This window comes from Canis lupus, chromosome 27, assembly GCF_003254725.2.
Source record: "Canis lupus dingo isolate Sandy chromosome 27, ASM325472v2, whole genome shotgun sequence".
Classification (NCBI taxonomy): Eukaryota; Metazoa; Chordata; class Mammalia; order Carnivora; family Canidae; genus Canis; species Canis lupus.
Genome location: NC_064269.1, coordinates 7,755 through 35,106, shown reverse-complemented (window position 1 = coordinate 35,106; position 27,352 = coordinate 7,755). Strand labels below are relative to the sequence as shown.

The 27,352-nt window shown below is 38.8% G+C and overlaps 1 protein-coding gene across 5 annotated transcripts; it reads left to right on the top strand.

Moving 5' to 3' along the window:
* Positions 1–1,734: 1,734 nt before the first annotated feature.
* Positions 1,735–21,025, top strand: LOC112667278 (olfactory receptor 6C6-like). 5 transcript variants are annotated; one of them, XR_004809830.1, is made up of 5 exons: positions 1,756–1,861; positions 6,175–6,260; positions 12,820–12,871; positions 18,922–19,023; positions 20,633–21,025. XR_004809830.1 is itself a non-coding variant. In XM_025458877.2 (4 exons), the coding sequence occupies exon 4, from the start codon at positions 13,449–13,451 to the stop codon at positions 14,424–14,426; it is 978 nt and encodes a 325-aa protein (XP_025314662.1). In that variant the 5' UTR covers positions 1,756–1,861; positions 6,175–6,260; positions 12,820–12,871; positions 13,229–13,448; the 3' UTR covers positions 14,427–14,449. The 5 variants fall into 5 exon arrangements, 4 of the variants coding, with proteins under 4 accessions (XP_025314663.1, XP_035563197.1, XP_025314662.1 ...); XM_025458877.2 differs by lacking the exons at positions 18,922–19,023; positions 20,633–21,025 and adding an exon at positions 13,229–14,449; XM_035707303.2 differs by lacking the exons at positions 18,922–19,023; positions 20,633–21,025 and adding an exon at positions 13,229–14,449 and having other exon boundaries at positions 12,820–12,898.
* The last annotated feature ends 6,327 nt before the right edge of the window (positions 21,026–27,352 follow it).

The following is a 27,352-nucleotide window of genomic DNA, read 5'->3' as shown; positions in this document are numbered from 1 at the left end:
TATGTTCTAATTAGCATCATGTTTAATCTTCACAGCTATATGGCAACTTAGGCTAATCATATCTTTCTTACGAATGTGCAAATTGATGCTTTGAAAGATCGAGGAATTTGCCTGAGGTCTTGAGGTATAATAGCCTATGTGATAACTGGATATGAAAAACACAACAAAGAGACAAAACCCTGTGTTTATTTCATGCATATTTAAAACTGTGGGAACTGGCAAATATCTATAGCTTTTACTTAGAACATGCACAATTCTACTGGTATTTTACACTCTCATATCATTTGGGCATGATTATATTATTATAGTCTAGTCAGGGAGGGTACTAATTCCTAATATTATACTTGCATATATAGTAGAACTTTAATAAACCAAAGCAAGAAACTCTTCAGCTGCCATTGATGGTGAGCAAAGACAAAAACGTATAAAGTATTAGCAGTATTATAGTACCAAAAATTGTTATTGGAAGGAAGATTAAATATATGGAGTAAGAAATGGACTTAATACTATATAGAGAATTGTCAATTTTTAAAAATGGCATAAGGTAGATGTTCACTCAGTAACAATGTGCATAAGGAACTAGATGTTCAGTTGTTAATCTCTTAAAAGTGATGTGAAGGGAAACAAACGTTACCTAGTGTGGTTGTTTGCTTGCTTTTTTTTTATTTTTTTCTGTCTCTTTGGACACTGTGCCCCAAGATTCCTTTTCAAATCCATTACTAATGTATATGATGTTTTATATTCCTTAGTGCTTTGTGTGTAGTCCTGTTCTGGCAATTTTGATTCACTGAATTATTCCCTGTGAGCCAGTGCCAAAGAGATCGGGTAAAACATTAAGTTGCTCATGTTACACAATATCTGTGGAGAAACCATGCCACATAGTTTTAAAACATCGTCTGATATTTTTTTCTTCTTCATATATTTGCTCCTTTCTCATGCTCTGTACTCAAGGAAATATATTCCCTCCAGATAAAATGGAAAGTGTAAGACAAAGACGTTAACATAGAAAGCAAAGGGGTTCGCTGGAGGACCTCTATCCAGGAGTGCTGGTTTCCCGCAGTACAACAGTGGCAACTGCTAATGTCTTTTATGTTCCAGCCACACAGCCTGTTAGTGAGCCTGCATGAAAATCAGAGCTAAGTCAGAGTCTAGGGAGGCAAAGGAGTCTCCCAAACCTTATCATTGCTTCATTACTTATCAGCTCAACTCGTAATTCGATTAAATAGGGTATACTGGAGTCCTATTTTGCAACTGCATATAGATATTAGTATATTTTGTTTTTTTGTTTTTTTTTAATTTATTTTTTATTGGTGTTCAATTTACCAACATACAGAATAAACCCAGTGCCCGTCACCCGTTCACTCCCACCCCCCGCCCTTCTCCCCTTCTACCACCCCTAGTTCGTTTCCCAGGGTTAGCAGTCTTTAAATATCAGAAAGGGAGACAGAAAGTATATTTTGTTTTATTGGATCAATTTATTCATTCTCCGTTAAATGAAAAGCATGAAATTACCATTTCTGTGCCTCTGTTTCTAATTGAATATAGGCTACATAGTACTTTCTTTAAGAAAGTCTAGACTTTAATTGTAGGTAGTTCCTGGCTATATTGAACACTTATTAGTTATATGAATATATCTAAGGTACAAAACCAGACTGACCCTAGTGCTTCATTTGGGAATAAAGACAAAGTTCCATAGGTGTGTCATAAAGACTGAATGAGATAGAACATATAAACCCTTAGTATGTCATTGGAATAAATGTCTTTGCTTAATCACAGTTACTATCAATATTCTGCCCAAAGTTGGAGATCAATTCCAAGTTAAGGAAAAGAAGATAAATAAGCCAGCTCTTCTGAAAGTGTAGTAAGTGCCACGTGGTTCATATAGCACTTTCATTTATACTACTTCAATTAATTCCCAAAACACCCTTGAATTTCACATCCATGGTAGAGAAAACTGATACTTAAGGAAATTAAGTACCATTTAAAGTTACATATATATATGAAGTTACATATATACTAAGTGGCCCATTTGTATTTAACCCACATTTCTGAAACCACAGAGCCAATATACTTTTTGTGATAACGATATAACTTAGAATTTGATAAATAAGAAATAATATTGTTTCAAAAACATCATCTTATTAGGTTTACATACTTTTCCTTTTTTCTTTGAATACTGATGACTAAAGAGCTGAAAGTTTGAGGGCAGTTGTTGGTATTTGCTATAAACTGCTAGAGATTCAATCCCTCCACCCACTCAGTGGGTTCTCTAGAGGAGTCTTTGCTTCTTTCAGGCCAAGAGAAGTTCTTAGAGAAAACATCTCATGGCCTAAAGCCCAGAATATTGAGTAGCTCCAGTAACGTTTGCATTGTTCAGTTATTGTTTTTCATTCTGTTGGGAGTCACTGAATTTTACCTGCTGGCTGCCATGTCCTATGACCAATACAATGCCATCTGCAAACCTGTGCATTACATGACCATCATGAATCAGAGTCTGCATACTCCTTGCTTACTCTTCATGGCTGATTTCCTTCTTAATCATATTCCCTGTGCTCATGTTGCTCTTAATTACTGTAGGCCTGATATTATTGACCATTTCACCTGTGATTATTTAATAAACTTATTTTCTTCATTATTTTTCTAAAAAAAGTATAACATAAATGTTTAGGGAGGCACGAACTTTTAATTTTTAAATTTTAAAAAAAACTTTCTTTCTTTCTTTCTTTCTTTCTTTCTTTCTTTCTTTCTTTCTTTCTGACAGAGAAAACATATGAGGGTTGGAAGACAAGTAGATGGAGAGGGACAAACAGATTCTGCACTGGGTACAAAGCTTGAAATGGGGCTTAATCTTACAACCCTGAGATCATGACCCTAGCAGAAATCAAGAGTTGGCCGCTAAACCAACTGAGCCACCCAGGTGCCCCAAGGCAGCCACTAACTCTTGTGTTGCCTAAAAGTTTGATAGGAATTTCATAAATAACAACTCTTCTATAGAGAGCATACATTCTATATCATATGCAAAACCAGGTGTGCTCCATACCATATTATATTTAATCTCCACGGCTATATGACAAATTAGACATGATTATCCTTTTTTACCAATGTGTAAGTTGTTGCATAATTTGCCCAAGGTCTTGAGCTACAGCAGTCAATATAATAACCTAATTTGAAAAACAAAACAAAGAAAATCTTGTTTGCTCTCTTTTACACATATTTGAAATCCTATAAAGACTTGCAGGGGATCCCTGGGTGGCGCAGCGGTTTGGCGCCTGCCTTTGGCCCAGGGCGCGATCCTGGAGACCCGGGATCGAGTCCCATATCAGGCTTCCGATGCATGGAGCCTGCTTCTCCCTCTGCCTGTGTCTCTGCCTCTCTCTCTCTCTCTCTCTCTCTGTGACTATCATAAGTAAATAAATAAAAAAAAAAATTAAAAAAAAAAAGACTTGCAAATTTTGCATAGCTTTTACTAGAATAAGCACAATTTTACTGGTGTTTTTACTCACATTATCTGGTCAGCACATAATTATATTATTACAGTCTAGTCAGGGAAGGTACTAACTCTTACTGTAATAATTGGCATATAAATTAGAACTCTAATCAATTAAAATGAGAACTTTTCAACTGCCACTGCTGGTGAGCAATAAACAGGAAAAACAATATTATAACAGTATTATGATACCAAAAACTCTCACTAGAAGGCGTATTAATAATAATGGAATCAAGGAATAGTCTTAGTACAATGTGGTAGATTACCAGTTTAAAAAAAAATGGCATGACATAGAGACGCATTCAGTAGAGATCTACATTAGGAATTAAGATATTTGGTTGGTAATTTCTGTCTGAAAAACAATGTCAAGGAAAGCAAACTTCACACTTAGTGAGGTTGTTTCCCTGTTCGGGTTTTTCTTTTTATGTCACATTGGACCCTGTCCTCCAGGATTTCCTTTCTAATGACAATGTTTTATGTGTTAGTAGTTTATGTACCTTCCTGTTCCTCTTCTGACAATTTTGATTCACTGATTTATTCCCCTTGAATGAGTGGCAGAGAGAATAGATAAAATATTAAGTACTTGTTCAAGTTGAATCTCCATGGAAACCATGCCAAAGAGCTTTAAAACGCTTTCTGATACTTTTTTTTTTTCATTTTATATATTTGGTCCTTTCTTACTCTATACAGTTAAATAAGCATATTCCTCCTGTGGGAAAAAAAATGGGAAGGATAAGACAAAATGTCAATAATAGAAAATATACTTTTTCAATGGCAAAGGAAAGGCTATCAGAAATGCTGGCTCCCCTAGATGACAATGATGGAATTTACTAATATTTTACTATTCCAGCCATTCTGTGTTTGCGAACCTATACAAAAAGTAGAGGTAAGTCAGGAATATAGAAGGTAGTGAACATCTCTCAAACCTTATCATTGGTTCATTACTTAGTTCAACATTTTATCAGATTAAATGGAATGTATTAGGGTTATAATTTGCAGCTGTTTGTATCAAATAAAAAGAGGATAGTACATTCTTTTATTACATCAGTGTAGTCTTTCAGTTAAAGACAGGAAGTTACTGTGTTTCCATCTGTGTGTTTCCAAATGAATACGGGCTATGTGGTACACAATTCAAGAGAACAGACTTTAACTGCGTATCACATTTGACACTAGTTGCTAGTATATGAATTGATGTAATGTGCATAACCTCTCTGAACCTCAGTTCTTCATTTAGGAACAAAGATAATAAAGTGTAGTAACTGTGTTATAAGAACTAAGTGAGATAAATAAGTCCTTAAATACTACTGAAATAAATAATGACTTTGCTAATGTTAAGAATTAATTCCAATGAAAAGAAAAGTAAAATAAATAAAACAGCTACTTATCTGTCCTAGTAAGTGCCACATAAATTATAGACCATGAGGTTTTGACCAGATATTCGGCCTAAACCCCTACAGATATGTGCATTACTATTTCTGAAAATACTATTAAATGTGATTTAGTGATTTTTCTCTTGATTTGTTTCTATATACGATTGCATGACTACTAAAAACCCGAGTCTACTCATCTTCATTGAATCAAAGAAGCATAAAATATTCAGATTGATTCAGGGAAATGTCATCTAAAATGATTATGAAGAAGAGTAAAAGATAATTCCAACAGAGCAATTCTTCCAACCATTCAGTGGGATCAACTGTGGAGATCTTGTCTTTCACACAGGCAGAGAGAAGGATTCCCATGAACTTGAATTAGTCAAGAATGAATAATCAGTGCCAGAAGTGTATTTTAGTGTAATTATGAAGCTGAGCTAGATGTTATTGTCATTATTATTAAATAAATAAATTATTAATTAGTATTAATTAACTTCTTTTCCTTTTCTTTAATATATTAAGTTGAGCATGATCAATTACTTTATTGAACATTTTAATAAAGGAAAAAGAAACAGGAAAACATGATCAGAAAAGCAGATTGCTTTGGAGATACCCTCAAATATATTTTTTAAATTACTTTTATTAGGCTTAACTAAAGAACTCAGTAAATGTATAAGATGAAAAAAATAGACTTTCAAAATTAATACATTACTAAGGGAGTTTTCCACCTAGCACAATAGAAATCACTTTCTTTTATTTAAAACACCAGAAATTAAGTGGAACCAGTCAAAATATTCTCTTGGACTGTCAAATGGACATTCTTTAAGACTTAAATCTCATGTATTTTTTAGAGTCCTTTTCTTACCTTGAGCATCAATGAAATTGCCATTGACTAATTTATCAGATGTTCACTGTTAATATTTACTTGATGGTAAGGATTTCAGAAAGGTAAGATATTGATATGTTTTAAGAACAAAAGCCCTGAAGATGTTTTCTAGCCTTCTTATTTAGCCAATGTTCAGTATTATTTTTTTATTTAAATTTTAAATGGCTCAGTGAATCTGCCTCCAAAATCCTTAGAAGGCAAGTCAGAATTAATTGTGATGAAAGGAGTGGAAGGAAATGTGTATCTTAGTAGCATAAGTCATTACACCGAACTGGAATAAATATAAATAAATGTATATTTAGATGATGAGATAACTAAATGAAGCAGAAGTATTCCAAACGATCTTAAATGTTATAATCTAACTGTACATCCAAGTGGGATTTAATCTAAGGGCAGAAAGAATAGCTTAAAATGTCTTAAATTGTTCCTAGGTAGGAATAATATCATGGATGATAGTGCTGTCACTGCTATTCTAATGCTGTTGTATGTGCAGTGTGAGGAAAAGAAGTAAATGAAGGTTAGTGTGATACAATTTTATCTAATTCTATTTATAGCCAGGGCTCTTATTCTGAGATAAAGCTAAAAGTGGTTTCATAAAAATACTGTAGTTCTAAGTTCGAATGGTACATTGAAATTGCACTGATAGGCATTTTGCTTGGAAATTATATATATATATATATATATATATATATATATATAATGTTCGCTGGCCCTGTCCACTGAAAATACCTAGAAAGGATGATCGAACTCATAGTAATTATCACAGCTAGTCCCCAGATTCTTCTTCTTGATTTACCATTTCCTAACCAATGTAAGGAGATTTCTTTGGAGAAATGACTCAGTCTAGGTCCAATACAGAAAAATACAGCATGAGCCTGGGAACACTTGTGCTGCAAGATGAGAAGGAAACAATTAAGAAGAAAAGTATACTGTCCAAAAGAGGATTTTTTCCCTGTAGCAAAAGCACTTCAAAGAGAGAGTGATGCCAATTTAAGCCTCCCTTGAAATATTTATGGCAATCATTAATGTGACCTATACAATAAATACAAAATTTATAAAGCCATGTATTCATAAAGATACCAACAAAAAGATCCTAGAGAACCAACTTTGACTACTGAATAGAAATAAGGTAGTTTTTCATCTGGGCTTTTCCATATAAACTGTAACAATATATAAACAAATGGTAAATGACAGATTCAGAGCATAACTATTTGCCACACATAATCAATTAATGGATCCAGCCATTAATCAACAATGGCTGCTAAGAATAAAAAAAAGAAGACAATTAAACACGTACCTCTTGCTGAAAGTTGCCAAAAATAAATCCCAAACCTAAATTTCTGCAAAACAAATCCCAAACCTAAATTGGGATTAAGCCTCTATATCTAAGCAGCAATTACAAAAATTCATGAAGATGAGCATGCTACCAATTGAAGCATTATTGCACATGTGCCCTCCATGAATACAATAGAGTTTCCTGTGGCCTATTAATTGGGCTTTTAGGGTAAAAACAGAACACCATTTCATTATTGCAACAAAACTGATCTACAAGATTACCTTATTGCATACTTAAAGTTGCTGAGAGTAAATCTTAAATGTTCTCACCATAAATAAATAAATAAATAAATAAATAAATAAATAAATAAATAAAATAAGAGAGAGAGAGAGAGAGTAAATATACAAGTTACAAGTGATATATTGTTAAGTAACCCTATCATGGTAATCGTTTCACAATGTACAACTATATAAAGTCAACACTATCATATGAGTTCTCCTTTACTAGATTAAATAAACACGGTATATACTGTCATAAATTTGAGTTATGCCTGCTTTTCTTCCATTTTTCTCCACAGCCTAATTCCCCTCTTCTGATAAGTAATTTCCAAAAAATCTTGCATCCCCGCTGTGATTTACTTCTGCATTAGTAACTATGTCACTATCTGAACTTATGTCACTATGTGAACTGACAATTGTATTTTTATGTTAAATGTATGTTTTATTATTTTATTTAGATATACACTTATTTGATATTAACTAATATGCATTATTAGTTTATATAATTATGCATTATTAGTTTATATAATTATGTAACAAATGTATACCTTTCTACTAGTCACATATAATTTTTATTACCAAAATATTTTAGAAATATAAACAATATTAAAATAATCAAAATAATACATTTTCTAAATCTTGAATAAACAAAATATTAGTATTAGTGGCAATATCTCTCTTTAAAATATTTAAACTATGATGAATAAATATATAGGCAATGATGAAATATTGGATGGGCAAATTGACACTGAATTAAATATTGCTATTTGTGGGGCACCTGGGTGGCTCAGTGGATGAGCATCTGCCTTTGGCTCAGCTCATGTCGTGATCCTGGGTTCCTGGGATAGGGTTCCACATCAAGCCTCCATGGGGATCCTGCCTCTCACTCTGCCTATGTCTCTTGCCTCTGTGTGTGTGTGTGTGTGTGTGTGTGTCTCATGAATAAATAAATAAAAATCTTTTTAAAAATTGCTATTTGTACTAAGGTTTAAATTAACATGTGTATTAGCATTTTAAAAATGACCAAAATATGTGCTTTATAATAGCTATTATTTAAATTAGAACTATGAAATAAACTTGCTTCTCAATGCTTCAACACCAACAAAGCCTAAGGAAAAACAACAAAGAGGATATATTTAGAAAAATTTATATTTCCAGATGATTAAAAATAGATTGAGGGTTTATTTTTTATAAGAAAGTAAGTTTCACAACTGCTTTTATTACTCATGAAATGTTAAGTAATTGTGATTAATGGAAGTAATTATTTTGTAGAAGTCAACATTTCAGGTCCTCTGTGGGATACAAAGATGAACACAATTATTCTCAAGGGAGATTCACCATAGAGAAGAGTTAAAAGGCTACTGAGAAATGCAACAATGGCTTCCAGAAATCCCTTATGATCTATAATAGAGCACAGATATGGCCTGGACTTGGCCTTGTTCCCAGGAGATCAATGAACAACTTTGTTTTGAGGCCCAAACAAGTAGACTTGGAAAATTTGAGCTATAAGTGCAAGCGAAGGGAAGCCAAACTAAGAATGTGTACTCATAACTCGATGATGGTATATCCCTCTCAGTCCTCTCTTTAAATATTGCTTTCCTAAGTTTTAAGATTAACATTATTGAAGAGGACTATCATATTATTTCCACATTTTTTTAAGGTTTCTAACATTCCATATGTATTTTGTGACTGTTTATTTTGAGCAAATATAAAATAGAGACAGGGCAAATCAAATTTGACTAGGGTGAACTTTGCTAGAGAGTGGCAGAGAAGCAATGATTTGCATTCTATTCTTCACGGCACAAGTGTGACTGTTTAAAATAAAGGAGGAAACTGACATAATTTTAGCAAAGAAAATCTACAATATAGTATATCCGGCACAGGTGGGAACTGGCTGAATATGCTAGCACAAATAGAAGACATTTTCCTGTATGTTTCTGAAGTAATCTTATGGCTCATCGGTGTCATATAAAGGTAAGTATGAGGAAGAATTTCAAGAGAATAAAATTGCTTTTCATAAAGCTAAGAAAGGAAGATGTTCAAATGGAAAATGCACTGGGCAACAATCTTGGTGACAGAGCTGCTAAGATCTGAGGCCAGTACTTAATTTCCCCATTTGTGCTTCAGTGTAGAATTTTAAAAAGGTAAATATTGCCTGTCCCTTAAGCAAGAGGTGAAGGACCTGTACTCTGAAAACTGTAAAACATCAATGAAAGAAATTGAAGATGATACAACCAAATGGCAAGATATTCCATGCTCATGGATTAGAATAACAAACATTAGTAGAATATCTATACTACCCAAAGCAATGTAAACATTTAATGTAATCTTTATGAAAAACTAACAGCATTTTTCATAAAAGTAAAAGGAACAGCCTAAAATTTGTATGGAATTACAAAAAAAACCCAAGTAACCAATGCAATCTTGAAAAAGAACAAAATTGGAGGTATAACAAAACCATACTTAAACCAAACTCAAAACAGTATGGTACAAGCGGGAAAGTAGATACAGACATCAATGGAACAGAATAAAAAGCCCAGAAACAAACCATGATTCAATTACTCTTTGACAAAGGAGACAAAAATAGGCAGTGGGAAGATCATCTTTTCCACCAGTGGGGCTGGGAAAACTGGAAAGCTACATGCAAAGGAATGAAATCAGAACACTTTCTTACACAGAACATAAAATTAAATTCTAAATGAATTAAGGACCTAATGTGTCACCTGAAACCATAAAAATTCCAGAAGAGAGCACAGGCTGTAATTTCCCTGATATCGGCTATAGCAACATTTTTCCTGACGTGTTTCCTGAGGCAAAGAAACAAAAGCAGAAATAAACTATTGGGACTTCATCAAAATAAAATCTCCAGCCCACTGAAGGAAACTATCCACAAAACTTAATGACAATCTACCAAATGGGAGGAAATATTTGCAAATGACATATCTGATAAAGGGTGAGTCTCCAAAGTATAGACAGAACTTATGCAACTCAACTCCATAAAAACCAAATAATTCAATTAGCAAATAGGCTGAAGACATGAACAGACATTTCTCCAGAGGACGCAACCAGATGGCCATCAGACATTTGAAAAGATGCTCAGCGTCACTCACCATCAGGAAAGTGCAAATCTAAACTAAACTGAGATATCATCTTACACCTGCCAGAAAGGCTAAAATAACAAGTAAAGAAACAGTAAGTGTTGACAAGGACGTGGAGAAAAAGAAACCCTCATGCACTGATGGTGAAAATGTAAACTGGTGCAGCCGCTGTTGATGGCAGTATGGAGGTTTCTTTAAAAAGTAAAGACAGAACTACCATGTAATCCATTAATCCCACCTCTGGGCATTTGTCCAAAGAATATGAAAACTCCAATTTGGAAAGATATATGCACTCCTATGTTTTTGCAGCATTCTTTACAGTAGCCAAGATATAGAAGTAGCTCAAGTGTGCATGGATAGATAAATGGATAAAGAATGTGTGTGTGTGTGTGTGTGTGTGTATGTGTGTGGAGAGAGAGAGACAGATGAACTATTACCATACAAAGACAAGAATGAAATTGTACCATTTGCATCAACATGGATGTATGTAGAGAACACAATGCTAGCAGCATAATATAATGCTCAGCAACATGAGTCAGAGAAAGACAAATATTTGATGTCACTATGTCGAATTTAGCAACAAAACCAATAAACAAAGAAAAAAAGAGGCATACCTATAAAGAGCAAATACATGGTCACCAGAGGAGAGGTGCATGGGGGAATGAGTGAAATCTAAGAAGGGGAATAAGATCTCACTTATTGGGGCAGCCTGGGTGGCTCAATGGTTTAGCACCGCCTTCAGCCCAGGGCATGACCCTGGAGACCCGGGGTCGAGTCCCGCGTTGGGCTCTCTGCATGGAGCCTGCTTCTCCCTCTGCCTGCGTCCCTGCCTCTCTCTCTCTCTCTCTCTCTCTCTCAGGAATAAAATTAAAAAAGAAAAAGATTGCACTTATCTTCAAGAGCACTGAGTAATGTGTGGGATTGTTGAATCACTGTATTATACACCTGAAACTAATATAACACTGTACGTTAAGTATATGGGGTTTAAAATTCTAAGATTGACTTAGAGTCAATTTAAGAAGAAAAAAAAAAGAATTTTCAAGGAATGTTCTTGAAAGTTAAGGAGAGACTAGGGAACTATGTCAAATTAAAGGCGACCAAAACATTACGGAAATTAAATTAACATGTAGTTATAAACAGTGTTTTTTTCTATAAAGAAAAATTTTTAGTCACTGGTGAAACTTAAATAGGCTTGGAGAAGTACACGTTAATAATGTATCAATGTTAATGTCCTGAAAATAACGATTATATCATGCTTATCTAGTAGAAGATTCTTTTTTGTTATAAACACATACTACTATATTGAGTAGCAGATGGAGCATCAAATGGAACAGATGACCTACATGGTGTATTTGATGGCTTTTTTTCTTTATATTTCATGTTGTTGCAAATTTTTTAAAATCGCGCAACATTTAAGTACTGCCACACTTCCAATTTGGAGCGTGGGTCACCAGCTAATGAAATCCTAACATAGACTAAGGAAGCAAGGGAGAGGTTTCTCTTTGGAGTAAACCTTCTTAATGTTCAGAATTGGTCATATTGTTCCAGGACAGTGGAATATCTGAAATTTGTGTTGATATTAACTGTAGAGTTTAAATTATTTCTAGTTTTCTTTTGGGAGAATATCTGTTCTGTTTTGCATTTCATGAAATTCAGTTTGTGCTTACAGTAATTCAAAGTAGTTTATTTCCTTCTTTGTTTTTTGGTTTGGTTTAGTTTTATTTTGTACATAACTGGTATTCCCCCAGCATTAGTCTCCAGGGGATATTTATTCTTTTCTTTCTTTAAAATTTTTAATTAATCCCCTGTGTCTCTTATGAGCAAAACAGACCAAACCGTTCTGTTTGTTGGTACACACTTTGAAGCAAGAAATATTCGTTACAAAATTTGGGTTCCTTTCATATGAGAGATTTCCCAAGACGTCTTTACATTTAGAGCATTACATTTTCATTTATGATTTTTATAGAGACATTTTCCTTCATTTTAATATACAAGAAAAGAAGATAGAGAAAATGAATCGTATCTGGCCTCGAAGAAGATTCTAATTGAATTATTTGTAATATCTGGGTTGTCATTTAATGACTGTGAGTGGAAGTGAAAGTTATTAACAGATGCATATAATTTCCAGAATGCATATCTGTTTTTAGAATCCTTCTGGAGAAAAGCTTTGCAATTAACTTTCCTCTTGAAATATTGAGTTTAAAAATATATTATAAAAGAGAGAAAATTTATCCTTTATTTTTGACCCCCGTTTCTACCATATTCCCATAGGGGGAAATTCACATCAATGTATCCTAGATATGCTAGGTCACTTGTAATTTGTGATAAATATCTAGATCCTAAATGAAAGTAATCTCAGAAGTACAAGTGAGGTAGAATTCCCTGACTTTTGAACGGTCATATAGTCTTCTTTTTTTTATGTAGATACAAGAGTCAAAATTTCATGATTAAAAGCAACTGATATGAGAAGACTGAGGTATGTGAAACCAAAGAAAAATAATAAGTAAGTAAAATGAGATAAAGAGACAATGGGGAATTACTGCATCGGGACAAAATAAATAATAGTATATGTCAGGAAATTTCAATCATACAAAAATGTGTATCTCATTATTTCCATATTTCACCTCTGTTTAAAACATGTTAGTGAGCTAAGGAGTTTTGAATAAACATTACAAGTTGACATTGGTATCGTTTTTGATGTGTTAGAAGAACTTTCTCAAATAATTTTTTAGATATTCAGAGCAAATACAGACAAGCTGATGTTTTACCTAGAACATTGAAACAGAATTAAATAATTTGGAAATGATCAGCTAAAATTTCCATTTTCTTTCAGGTTCAAATAGGTTAAAAGAAAAACAAATTGGTAATGTCGTTATCATGCCTGTGCAAAAGTGGAACAATCAGTCAGAGGCGCCTAGGTTAATCTGTGCTGTATTTTTAAGTATCATCTGTCTTGTTAAATTGGATCAACCTTTTAAACTTGCTTACATTTCTGATTACATTTTTTCTGAGGTTTTTTAAAAAAAAAATCTCTCTTCTTTCCACTCTTGGAGATGTTTTCCTATGTTGATTTCATAAGCCTCAAGTCTAAAATGAGGAATCAGTCAACAAAGATTGAGTTCTTTCTCCTGGGGCTGACCGATGACCCACAACTGCAAATTGTGATTTTTACGTTTCTCTTCATCAACTATGTGCTGAGCATGACTGGAAACTTAACCATCATCCTTCTCACCCTGCTACATCCCAGCCTCAAGACTCCCATGTATTTTTTCCTCCGAAATTTCTCCTTTATGGAAGCTTCACTGACAACAGTCTGTATTCCCAGATTCCTGATAAGCCTCATAACTAAAAACAAAGTCATTTCCTACAATTGTTGTGCATCTCAGTTATTCTTTTTCCTCCAATTAGAAATTGCAGAATTTTACCTGCTGGCTGCCATGTCCTTTGACCGTTATGTAGCAATCTGCAAACCCCTGCATTACCTGATCATCATGAACAACAAAATGTGCTACCAACTCCTGTTCAGCTCATGGGCCGTGGGCTTTCTGCTGTCGTTTTCACCATTAGCTGTGGGCCTCACACTGGATTTCTGTGTTTCCGGAATAATTGATCATTTCATGTGTGACATTTCCCCTGTGCTGCAGCTTTCCTGCACTGACACTCGTTTCTTGGAATTGCTTTCGTTTGCCTTAGCTATTGTAACACTTCTGGTGACCTTACTATTAGTGATTCTTTCTTACACATACATTATCAAGACCATTCTCAAGATCCCCTCTGCTCAGAAAAGAACCAAGGCTTTTTCTACTTGTTCTTCTCATATGATTGTGGTCTCCCTTACGTATGGTAGCTGCATCTTTAATTACATAAAGCCAACAGCGAAGGAAAGGGTGACTTTGTCCAAAGGTGTAAGTGTTATTTATACCTCGGTTGCCCCTTTATTAAACCCTTTCATTTACAGTCTCAGAAACCAGCAAGTCAAACAAGCCTTCAAGGACACACTCCAAAAGATTTTCTCTCTTTCCAGAAAATAAAGAGAAGATTCAAGTTTCAAATCTTGGAGAAAAAAGTAAATAAAAATTTGAAATCATTTTGTAAGTTTAGTTATTCTGTCCTTCAGAGAAATATGAGTGGAAAAATTAAAAGATATTTAATGCTGTAATTCCTATCCATGTGGCCCTAAGAAGAAAAAATTTAACTTCAGGTTTATGTTCTGATTTATTTTACTATGTTAAGTCAGGACTGTTAACCATCTTCTTTTCTAAGGCAATTACAAGGGATAAGTTCATGTTATTATATTCAAGCCCCACAAGGCTTTCCAATAAGTTTGTTTAAAACTACTTAGACACCTTTTAGATTGGGTTTGTGAGTACTTTTTTCATTCTTGGTGTTGTCTTTCTACTCTCCTGTTAGTGTCCTTTGGTCACAAAAGTTTTAATTTTGATGAAGTCAAATTTTTTATTTTTTGTTTTGTTGCTTGTGCTTTGGGGGTCATATATAAGACACCATTGCTTAATCCAAAGTTGCAAAGATGGATACCTACCGCTTACACTAAGAAATTTGCTGTTTTATACCACACTTTTAGGTCTTTGATTTCTTTTTTTATATAATTTTTTTATTGGAGTTCAATTTGCCAACATATAGCATAACACCCAGTGCTCATCCCATCAAGTGCCCCCCTCAGTGCCCATCACCCAGTCACTCCCACTCCCTGCCCACCTCCCATTCTACCACCCCTAGTTCGTTTCCCAGAGGTAGGAGTCTCTCATGTGCTGTCTCCCTCACTGATATTTACCACTCATTTTCTCTCCTTTCCCCTTTATTCCCTTTCACTATTTTTCATATTCCCCAAATGAATGAGACCATATAATGTTTGTCCTTCTCCGATTGACTTACTTCACTCAGCATAATACCCTCCAGTTCCAAATGGTGGGTATTTGTCGTTTCTAATGGCTGAGGAATATTCCATTATATAGAGACCACAGCTTCTTTATCCATTCATCTGTCGATGGACATCGAGGCTCCTTCCACAGTTTGGCTATTGTGGACATTGCTGCTATAAACATCGGGATGCAGGTGTCCCGGCATTTCACTGCATCTGGATCTTTGGGGTAAATCCCCAGCAGTGCAGTTGCTGGGTCCTAGGGCAGATCTATTTTTAACTCTCTGAGGAACCTCCACACACAGTTTTCCAGAGTGGCTGCACCAGTTCACATTCCCACCAACAGTGCAGGAGGCTTCCCCTTTCTCCACATCCTCTCCAACATTTGTTGTTTCCCAATCCAATCATGAAATGGGCAAAAGACATGAACAGAAATCTCACAGAGGAAGACATAGACATGGCCAATATGCATATGAGAAAATGCTCTGCATCACTTGCCATCAGGGAAATACAAATCAAAACCACAATGAGATACCACCTCACACCAGTGAGAATGGGGAAAATTAACAAGACAGGAAACAACAAATGTTGGAGAGGATGCGGAGAAAAGGGAACCCTCTTACACTGTTGGTGGGAATGTGAACTGGTGCAGCCACTCTGGAAAACTGTGTGGAGGTTCCTCAAACAGTTAAAAATATACCTGCCCTACGACCCAGCAATTGCACTGTTGGGGATTTACCCCAAAGATACAAATGCAATGAAACGCCGGGACACCTGCACCCCGATGTTTATAGCAGCAATGGCCACGATAGCCAAACTGTGGAAGGAGCCTCGGTGTCCAACGAAAGATGAATGGATAAAGAAGATGTGGTTTATGTATACAATGGAATATTCCTCAGCTATTAGAAATGACAAATACCCACCATTTGCTTCAACGTGGATGGAACTGGAAGGTATTATGCTGAGTGAAGTAAGTCAGTCGGAGAAGGACAAACATTATATGTTCTCATTCATTTGGGGAATATAAATAATAGTGAAAGGGAATATAAGGGAAGGGAGAAGAAATGTGTGGGAAATATCAGAAAGGGAGACAGAACGTAAAGACTGCTAACTCTGGGAAATGAACTAGAGGTGGTAGAAGGGGAGGAGGGTGGGGGGTGGGAGTGAATGGGTGACGGGCACTGGGGGTTATTCTGTATGTTAGTAAATTGAACACCAATAAAAAAAATAAGAAAAAAAATTTGTTGTTTCCTGTCTTGTTAATTTACCCCATTCTCACTGGTGTGAGGTGGGATCTCATTGTGGTTTTGATTTGTATTTCCTGGTGGCCAGTGATATGGAGCATTTTCTCATGTGCTTGCTGGCCATATCTATGTCTTCCTCTGTGAGATTTCTGTTCATGTCTTTTGCCCATTTCATGATTGGATTGTTTGTTTCTTTGCTGTTGAGTTTAATAAATTCTTTATAGATCTTGGATACTAGCCCTTTATCTGATACGTCATTTGCAAATATCTTCTCCCATCCTGTAGGTTGTCTTTTAGTTCTGTTGACTGTTTCTTTTGCTGTGCAAAAGCTTCTTATCTTGATGAATTCCCAATAGTTCATTTTTGCTTTTGTTTCTCTTGCCTTCATGGATGTATCTTGCAAGAAGTTACTGTGGCTGAGTTCAAAAAGGGTGTTGCCTGTGTTCTCCTCTAGGATTTTGATGGAATCTTGTCTCACATTTAGATCTTTCATCCATTTTGAGTTTATCTTTGTGTCTGGTGCAAGAGAGTGGTCTAGTTTCATTCTTCTGCATGTGGATGTCCAGTTTTCCCAGCACCATTTATTGAAGAGACTGTCTTTTCTTTAGTGGATAGTCTTTCCTCCTTTGTTGAATATTAGTTGACCATAAAGTTGAGGGTCCACTTCTGGATTCTCTATTCTGTTCCATTGATCTATGTGTCTGTTTTTGTGCCAGGACCACACTGTCTTGATGACCACAGCTTTGTAGTACAACCTGAAATGTTTCTATTGAGTTAATGTTTGTGTATGGTTTGAAGTAGAGAGTAAAGTCACCTTCTCCATGATAATAGTTATCACAACATGCTTTGTTGAAAAGGCTATTATCTTCCCATTGGATAAACTTGGCACCCTTGTTAAAAATCAATGGACCATAAATGGGTCTATTACAGGAGTCTCAGTTCTATTCCTTTGAGCTATTGCTCAATTGCTATGCCAATATCACATGGTCTTGATCACTGTAGCTTTATATTAAGTTCTGAAATTGGAAAGTATTTCTCTTTCAATTTTGCCCATCTTTTTCAGTATTGTTTTGGTTACTCAGGGTCCCTTGCAATTCCATATGAATTTTAGGATCAGAATGCTCATTTATGCAAAAGATTCAGTTGAAAACTTAATAAGGATTACATTGCATTAACTCTATGGGTCAGTTTGAGACTATTATCATCTTAATTAACAATGTCAAGTCTACTATACGATAACATGAGATGTCTTTTTATTTATTCAGAACTTCTTAAATTTTATGGTTTTGTTATTTCTTGGTAAAAATGTGGCACTTCCTTGGTTAAATTTACATAAAATAACTCCTGCAACTGAACAACAAACACTCCATAATATATAGACAAAGGACTTAAAGAAGCTATACAAACAGGCAAAGAGCACATAGAAGGACGCTTGAGAAGAGTAGTCATTAGGAAAATGAGAGTTAAAACCAGACACATACCACTTTACAGCCAGTAAGACAGTTAAAATACGTATGTGTATGTGTGTGTACCTTTGTGACTCTGTTCGTACATATATGTTGGTTATATCTATCAAGTACCTTTGTGACTCTGTTTGTACATATATGTTGGTTATATCTATCACAAACAATAACAAGTGCTATTGTACATAATAACAAGTGATCGTGTACAGAATTTGGAACCCTCATACATTGCTGGTGGGATTGTAAAATGTGCAGCCCCTTGGAAAAATACAGCAGTTCATCAAGTTAAATACAGAGGGGCCATATAACCCAGAAATTCTTAACCTAGGAATTGAAAACATAGGTTCACACAAAAACTTTTACACACATTTTCATAGAAGCATCAGGCATAAGAGCCAAAAAGCAGAAGCCACGGAAGTAACCTCCAAGTGATGAATGGACAAACAAAATGTAGGACAGGTATATGTCATTTTTATTTGTTTTGCACTGTTGCACTTTACATACACTGCATTTCTCACAGTTGGAGGTTTGTGGAGATCCTGCATCAAGAAGTCCATTGGTGGGCAGCCTGGGTGGCTCAGTAGTTTAGCGCGGCCTTCAGCACAGGGCATGACCCCGGGGTCCCGGGATCGAGTCCCACATTGGGCTCCCTGCATGGAGCCTGCTCCTCCCTCTACCTGTGTCTCTGCCTCTCTCTCTCTCTCTCTTTCTGTGTCTCTCATAAATAAATAAATAAATAAATAAATAAATAAATAAATAAAGTCTTTAAAAAAAAAACAAGAATTAAGCTGACTGTCTTCTGCCTGTGTTCTCTAAAGGGAATATTAAAGCTGAACGGCAGCACATCTGTTTGAACAAGGTTTACTAAGGTTTTAAGCTCACTGTGGAGACCTACTGCTCTAGGAAAGATTCCTTTCAAAATATGGCTTTCTATTGGCAGTGCACCTGACCATTCAAGAGCTCTGTGTAGAGGCACAATAAGATTCATGTGGTTTTCATGTCTGCTAACACAATAGCCATTCTGCAGCCCGCGGATCAACAGGTAATTCTGACTTTCAAGTCTTATAATTTAAGACATTCTTTTTTTTAACTAATAAATTTATTTTTTATTGGTGTTCAATTTGCCAACATACAGAATAACATTCTTAAGTCTAGAAATGCCATAAACATTGATTCCTATGCTGGATCTGGGCAGCAAGGTAAATAGAACATTTTCTAGATGCCATTAAGAACATTTGTGATTCAAAGGAGGAAGCCAAAGAGTGTAACCATGATCAGGAGTTTGGAAGAAATTTATTGCAACCTATGGTATTTAAAATATTTTCTGTGTGGAAATAATTGAACTGCAGATTTTGGTCAAAGTTATTCATATTATACAAATGGTAGTGACCCTTAGAATAAATTAGAGGTATGATTTATTTATGTCTGTTTGGGGAACTTTTCATATGTTAACCCATTTATGAATTAAAAATTCCCAATTCATTCTAGTTATATCAATGTAATCAAATTTTATACCTTACATGAAAGCATATTCAATCATTTTATTCTAATTTATTGGCATATAGCTGTTAATAACATGTTTTTAAAATCGTTTGTATTTCCTTGGTGTTGGTAGTGATCTCTCCTTTCTCATTCATGATTTTATTAATTTGAGTCTTCTCTCTCTTCTTTTTAATAAGGCTGGCTAATGGTTTATCTATCTTATTAATTCTTTCAAAAAACCAGCTCCTGGTTTTGTTGATCTGTTCCACAGTTCTTCTGGTCTCGATTTCGTTGAGTTCTGCTCGAATCTTTATTAACTCTCTTCTTCTGCTGGGTGTAGGATCCATTTGCTGTTTTTTCTCTAGCTCCTTTATGTGTAAGGTTAGCTTTTGTATTTGAGTTCTTTCCAGTTTTTGGATGGATGTTTGTATTGCGATGTATTTCCCCCCCAGACCTGCTTTTGCTGTATCCCAAAGATTTTGAACGGTTGTATCTTCATTCTCACTAGTTTCCATGAATCTTTTTAATTATTCCTTAATTTCCTGGTTGACCCTTTCATCTTTTAGCAAGATGGTCCTTAATCTCTACGTGTTTGAAGTCCTTCCAAACTTCTTGTTGTGATTTAGTTCTAATTTCAAGGCATTATGGTCTGAGAATACGCAGGGACGATCCCAATCTTTTGGTATCGGTTCAGACCTGACAAATCATCATATTTGGATTAAAGTTATGCTGTCAGTTATATATGGAATCACAAAACATTGTAATTATAAGAAATCATAAATGTGCATATTCTTACAACATGGGTCCTATATTGATCAGGTTTCGGCTGAAGGTAGGATTTCTGTGATCACACTGGAAAGAAAGGTGCTAGTGGAGGCAGTATGGCTTTTAAAAGTAACAAAAGAGAGAGGGAAGGAAAAGTTTGAGCACCGAAGAGATCTGTTGAAACAAACACCGAAGATCTCACTTTGAAACCCTGTGAGAATGGTTCAAGTAGCTTAATGGGAAATCACAGTGACTCTCAGGTATTTCTGAGAAAGCATCTACCTATGGTCTTAGCAGTAAAGTTGGTAGTTTTCAAATACTTTTGAAAATGCACTGTGATTCTACCTTGCACTCACCAGCCTGAGTACAAACTGAAATGCCTCTGCTTCCCTTCCAACTTCCAGATTTTGCACCAAGTCATCTCACCGACAAATCATTAATTAGAACCAGACAGCAAGAGACGCTCTCAGATGCAGCATCCCAGTGTCTCCACGGCGCTGAGAGAACAACTAAGGATGTATAATGTGATGTTGAAATGGCAACAGACAGTTCAACACAGATACTTTGAAAATAACCAATTCAAGTCTCAGAAATTGCAAACTAGTGCTTTCATCACTGCATCTGCCCAAAGTGTGATGCCAGTATTTGGGCAACTTAGAAGAGATGAGATTTGGGGCCTCTGCGTGGCTCATTTGATTAAGCATCCTGTTTTTGGTTTCAGCTCAAGTCATGATCTCATGGGTGGTGGAATTGATTCCCATAGGGCACCACCCTCAGAGGGGAGTCTGCCCTCTGCCCATCCCCCTCATCATTAGCTCTCTTTCTCTCTTTCTAAAATAAAATAAATAAATTTTTATTAAGAAAAAAATAAGAGATGAGATTTATTTTGCACCTTCTTTTCAATTTATTCCCACTATATAGGACAGTCTTTCTTGATCCTGACATTATGAATGCTTAAATCCATGCAATCCACTCATATTATTCCCAATACGTTTGCAACCTGGTCGAAAATTACATTTCTACACGGTGGAACAGAGGAGCTTCTCGGAGGAAAGAGTGAGAAGACAGTACTGACTCTGTTGCCAGGCTGTACTTTCTAAATTTCTGGGATTTCTTTATTTAGAACCAGACGCTTGTAGCTTTTCCTATTGTTCATCCATGTTGCCTACCTGCCCCCCGCGGCCCCTCTGATCAGTCAGCACGATCCATCTCATTAACCAAAGAAAGGACATGGGGCAGCCCGGGGGGGCTCAGCGCTTTAGCGCCTGCCTTCGACCCAGGGCGTGATCCTGGAGTCCCAGGATCGAGTCCCACATCGGGTTCCCTGCATGGAGCCTTCTTCTCCCTCTGCCTGTGTCTCTGCCTCTCTCGCTCTGTCTCTCTGTGTCTCTCAAGGATATATAAATAAAATCTTTAAAAACAAAAAACAAAACACAAGAGAAAGGACAAAACGCATATGATCCCCTCAAGAGTTGCAGAAAAAGCATTTGACAAAATACAACATAAAAAGCACAGTGGGTTTTGAGGAAATGTCTATCAACAGAGTAAAGGCCGTGTAGGAAGGCCTGCAGCTGACGTCATCCTCAAGGGTGACAACCTGAAATCGTCTCCCCTAAGAGCAGGAACCAGCCAAGGAGGTCCCCTCTCAGGGCTGGAAGTCCTAATGTAGTCAACAGACAGGAAACAGCAGAGGTTCCACACCTGGAAGGGGGACGTCACACTGTCCCTATTTGCTGAAGACACGGCACTAGAAACAGGAGTCCCGAGAGCCTCCACCAAAACCTGTTAGAACTAAGGTGTGAATTCAGGAGTGTTCAGGGACACAGAACGACCCTACAGAACTCAGTAGCCTCGCTGTGTCCCAACAATGAGCCTCAGGAAGGAAATTAAGGACCTGACTCCCTTCTCAGGAGCATCGCAGAGAACAAAGTAGTTAGACTGAACCAAGGGAGTGCGAGACTTGTGCGCTGAGACCCTCCTGGCTCTGGGAGGCCGTCCTGGGCTTGTGGGGCGGGAGCCTCAGCTTGTGAAAATGTACACAGTTCCTGAAACCACCCTCAGTTTCAGTGTCACTCCTATCAAAATCATGGTGCCAGATCTTAGAAATAGAAAAAAAAAAAAAAAAAAACCCATAACATCCGTCCGCCCCCACGAATGACCCCGGACAGCAAGTCAGTATTGGAGCAGCAGGACAGAGCGAGACGCAGCACTTTCTATTTCAATCGATGTCACAGAGACGCAGGATGAACCAGCGCGGTTCTCTGCCCCGGCTGGCTCCATCGGTTAAGCACCCGACTCCTGACGTCGCCCCTGTCCTGATCTCGGGGACGTGAGTTCTAGCCCTGGGCTGGGCCGTGGACGAGGCGTGGCGCCTACTTAAACAAACCAGACCCACAGAGAGTGGTCCCGGTATCAGCTGAAGGAGCAGAACAGAGAGCCCGGAAGGACATGTGCTCTGATACAAGGGATTTTTTTTTAACTTAATTTAATTTAAACCCAATTAGTTAACAGTGTAGTGTATCATACTTTCAGAGGTGGAATTCAGGGATTCACCAGTTGGAGAGAACAGCAGTGCTCCTGACATCCCGCGCCCTCCTTCATGCCCGCCCCGTGGCCCCGCCCCCCTCCCCTCCCTCCAGCGACCCGCAGTGTGTTTCCTCGGATTAAGAGTCTCTTTTTCCTCCGTCTGTTTCCATCTTATTTGTCTTTCCTTCCCTTCACGGATGTTCCTCTGCTTTGCGTCTTTAACTACACCTGTGAATGACGCCACCCGGTCATTCACTTTCCGGACTGACTTATTTCACTTAACACGATCCCTCTAGTTCTGTCCGCCTCACTGCAAACGGCGAGATGTCCTTCTCTTCGACAGCTGAGTGACACCCTATCTCTCTCTCTCGCCACAATCCGTCTCCATCCCCGTTATCCACCCTCTGCCCGAGGTCACGGAGGCTCCGCCCGCAGAGTGGCTGCCCTGGACCCGGCTGCCATGCACATCAGACACAGGGTTAGGGTTAGGGTTAGGGGTTAGGGGTTAGGGTTAGGGTTAGGGTTAGGGTTAGGGTTAGGGGTTAGGGGTTAGGGTTAGGGTTAGGGTTAGTGTTAGGGTTAGGGTTAGGGTTAGGGGTTAGGGGTTAGGGTTAGGGTTAGGGTTAGGGTTAGGGTTAGAGGGTTAGGGTTAGGGGTTAGGGTTAGGGTTAGGGGTTAGGGTTAGGGGTTAGGGTTAGGGTTAGGGTTAGGGTTAGGGTTAGGGTTAGGGTTAGGGTTAGGGTTAGGGTTAGGGTTAGGGTTAGGGTTAGGGTTAGGGTTAGGGTTAGGGTTAGGGTTAGGGTTAGGGTTAGGGTTAGGGTTAGGGGTTAGGGTTAGGGTTAGGGTTAGGGTTAGGGTTAGGGTTAGGGTTAGGGTTAGGGTTAGGGTTAGGGTTAGGGTTAGGGTTAGGGTTAGGGTTAGGGTTAGGGTTAGGGTTAGGGTTAGGGTTAGGGTTAGGGTTAGGGTTAGGGTTAGGGTTAGGGTTAGGGTTAGGGTTAGGGTTAGGGTTAGGGTTAGGGTTAGGGTTAGGGTTAGGGTTAGGGTTAGGGTTAGGGTTAGGGTTAGGGTTAGGGTTAGGGTTAGGGTTAGGGTTAGGGTTAGGGTTAGGGTTAGGGTTAGGGTTAGGGTTAGGGTTAGGGTTAGGGTTAGGGTTAGGGTTAGGGTTAGGGTTAGGGTTAGGGTTAGGGTTAGGGTTAGGGTTAGGGTTAGGGTTAGGGTTAGGGTTAGGGTTAGGGTTAGGGTTAGGGTTAGGGTTAGGGTTAGGGTTAGGGTTAGGGTTAGGGTTAGGGTTAGGGTTAGGGTTAGGGTTAGGGTTAGGGTTAGGGTTAGGGTTAGGGTTAGGGTTAGGGTTAGGGTTAGGGTTAGGGTTAGGGTTAGGGTTAGGGTTAGGGTTAGGGTTAGGGTTAGGGTTAGGGTTAGGGTTAGGGTTAGGGTTAGGGTTAGGGTAGGGTTAGGGTTAGGGTTAGGGTTAGGGTTAGGGTTAGGGTTAGGGTTAGGGTTAGGGTTAGGGTTAGGGTTAGGGTTAGGGTTAGGGTTAGGGTTAGGGTTAGGGTTAGGGTTAGGGTTAGGGTTAGGGTTAGGGTTAGGGTTAGGGTTAGGGTTAGGGTTAGGGTTAGGGTTAGGGTTAGGGTTAGGGTTAGGGTTAGGGTTAGGGTTAGGGTTAGGGTTAGGGTTAGGGTTAGGGTTAGGGTTAGGGTTAGGGTTAGGGTTAGGGTTAGGGTTAGGGTTAGGGTTAGGGTTAGGGTTAGGGTTAGGGTTAGGGTTAGGGTTAGGGTTAGGGTTAGGGTTAGGGTTAGGGTTAGGGTTAGGGTTAGGGTTAGGGTTAGGGTTAGGGTTAGGGTTAGGGTTAGGGTTAGGGTTAGGGTTAGGGTTAGGGTTAGGGTTAGGGTTAGGGTTAGGGTTAGGGTTAGGGTTAGGGTTAGGGTTAGGGTTAGGGTTAGGGTTAGGGTTAGGGTTAGGGTTAGGGTTAGGGTTAGGGTTAGGGTTAGGGTTAGGGTTAGGGTTAGGGTTAGGGTTAGGGTTAGGGTTAGGGTTAGGGTTAGGGTTAGGGTTAGGGTTAGGGTTAGGGTTAGGGTTAGGGTTAGGGTTAGGGTTAGGGTTAGGGTTAGGGTTAGGGTTAGGGTTAGGGTTAGGGTTAGGGTTAGGGTTAGGGTTAGGGTTAGGGTTAGGGTTAGGGTTAGGGTTAGGTTAGGGTTAGGGTTAGGGTTAGGGTTAGGGTTAGGGTTAGGGTTAGGGTTAGGGTTAGGGTTAGGGTTAGGGTTAGGGTTAGGGTTAGGGTTAGGGTTAGGGTTAGGGTTAGGGTTAGGGTTAGGGTTAGGGTTAGGGTTAGGGTTAGGGTTAGGGTTAGGGTTAGGGTTAGGGTTAGGGTTAGGGTTAGGGTTAGGGTTAGGGTTAGGGTTAGGGTTAGGGTTAGGGTTAGGGTTAGGGTTAGGGTTAGGGTTAGGGTTAGGGTTAGGGTTAGGGTTAGGGTTAGGGTTAGGGTTAGGGTTAGGGTTAGGGTTAGGGTTAGGGTTAGGGTTAGGGTTAGGGTTAGGGTTAGGGTTAGGGTTAGGGTTAGGGTTAGGGTTAGGGTTAGGGTTAGGGTTAGGGTTAGGGTTAGGGTTAGGGTTAGGGTTAGGGTTAGGGTTAGGGTTAGGGTTAGGGTTAGGGTTAGGGTTAGGGTTAGGGTTAGGGTTAGGGTTAGGGTTAGGGTTAGGGTTAGGGTTAGGGTTAGGGTTAGGGTTAGGGTTAGGGTTAGGGTTAGGGTTAGGGTTAGGGTTAGGGTTAGGGTTAGGGTTAGGGTTAGGGTTAGGGTTAGGGTTAGGGTTAGGGTTAGGGTTAGGGTTAGGGTTAGGGTTAGGGTTAGGGTTAGGGTTAGGGTTAGGGTTAGGGTTAGGGTTAGGGTTAGGGTTAGGGTTAGGGTTAGGGTTAGGGTTAGGGTTAGGGTTAGGGTTAGGGTTAGGGTTAGGGTTAGGGTTAGGGTTAGGGTTAGGGTTAGGGTTAGGGTTAGGGTTAGGGTTAGGGTTAGGGTTAGGGTTAGGGTTAGGGTTAGGGTTAGGGTTAGGGTTAGGTTAGGGTTAGGGTTAGGGTTAGGGTTAGGGTTAGGGTTAGGGTTAGGGTTAGGGTTAGGGTTAGGGTTAGGGTTAGGGTTAGGGTTAGGGTTAGGGTTAGGGTTAGGGTTAGGGTTAGGGTTAGGGTTAGGGTTAGGGTTAGGGTTAGGGTTAGGGTTAGGGTTAGGGTTAGGGTTAGGGTTAGGGTTAGGGTTAGGGTTAGGGTTAGGGTTAGGGTTAGGGTTAGGGTTAGGGTTAGGGTTAGGGTTAGGGTTAGGGTTAGGGTTAGGGTTAGGGTTAGGGTTAGGGTTAGGGTTAGGGTTAGGGTTAGGGTTAGGGTTAGGGTTAGGGTTAGGGTTAGGGTTAGGGTTAGGGTTAGGGTTAGGGTTAGGGTTAGGGTTAGGGTTAGGGTTAGGGTTAGGGTTAGGGTTAGGGTTAGGTTAGGGTTAGGGTTAGGGTTAGGGTTAGGGTTAGGGTTAGGGTTAGGGTTAGGGTTAGGGTTAGGGTTAGGGTTAGGGTTAGGGTTAGGGTTAGGGTTAGGGTTAGGGTTAGGGTTAGGGTTAGGGTTAGGGTTAGGGTTAGGGTTAGGGTTAGGGTTAGGGTTAGGGTTAGGGTTAGGGTTAGGGTTAGGGTTAGGGTTAGGGTTAGGGTTAGGGTTAGGGTTAGGGTTAGGGTTAGGGTTAGGGTTAGGGTTAGGGTTAGGGTTAGGGTTAGGGTTAGGGTTAGGGTTAGGGTTAGGGTTAGGGTTAGGGTTAGGGTTAGGGTTAGGGTTAGGGTTAGGGTTAGGGTTAGGGTTAGGGTTAGGGTTAGGGTTAGGGTTAGGGTTAGGGTTAGGGTTAGGGTTAGGGTTAGGGTTAGGGTTAGGGTTAGGGTTAGGGTTAGGGTTAGGGTTAGGGTTAGGGTTAGGGTTAGGGTTAGGGTTAGGGTTAGGGTTAGGGTTAGGGTTAGGGTTAGGGTTAGGGTTAGGGTTAGGGTTAGGGTTAGGGTTAGGGTTAGGGTTAGGGTTAGGGTTAGGGTTAGGGTTAGGGTTAGGGTTAGGGTTAGGGTTAGGGTTAGGGTTAGGGTTAGGGTTAGGGTTAGGGTTAGGGTTAGGGTTAGGGTTAGGGTTAGGGTTAGGGTTAGGGTTAGGGTTAGGGTTAGGGTTAGGGTTAGGGTTAGGGTTAGGGTTAGGGTTAGGGTTAGGGTTAGGGTTAGGGTTAGGGTTAGGGTTAGGGTTAGGGTTAGGGTTAGGGTTAGGGTTAGGGTTAGGGTTAGGGTTAGGGTTAGGGTTAGGGTTAGGGTTAGGGTTAGGGTTAGGGTTAGGGTTAGGGTTAGGGTTAGGGTTAGGGTTAGGGTTAGGGTTAGGGTTAGGGTTAGGGTTAGGGTTAGGGTTAGGGTTAGGGTTAGGGTTAGGGTTAGGGTTAGGGTTAGGGTTAGGGTTAGGGTTAGGGTTAGGGTTAGGGTTAGGGTTAGGGTTAGGGTTAGGGTTAGGGTTAGGGTTAGGGTTAGGGTTAGGGTTAGGGTTAGGGTTAGGGTTAGGGTTAGGGTTAGGGTTAGGGTTAGGGTTAGGGTTAGGGTTAGGGTTAGGGT

Coding starts and splice junctions, on each gene's coding strand:
- LOC112667278 (XM_025458878.2), top strand. CDS start 13,449: ATGTTTTCCTATGTTGATTTCATAAGCCTCAAGTCTAAAATGAGGAAT.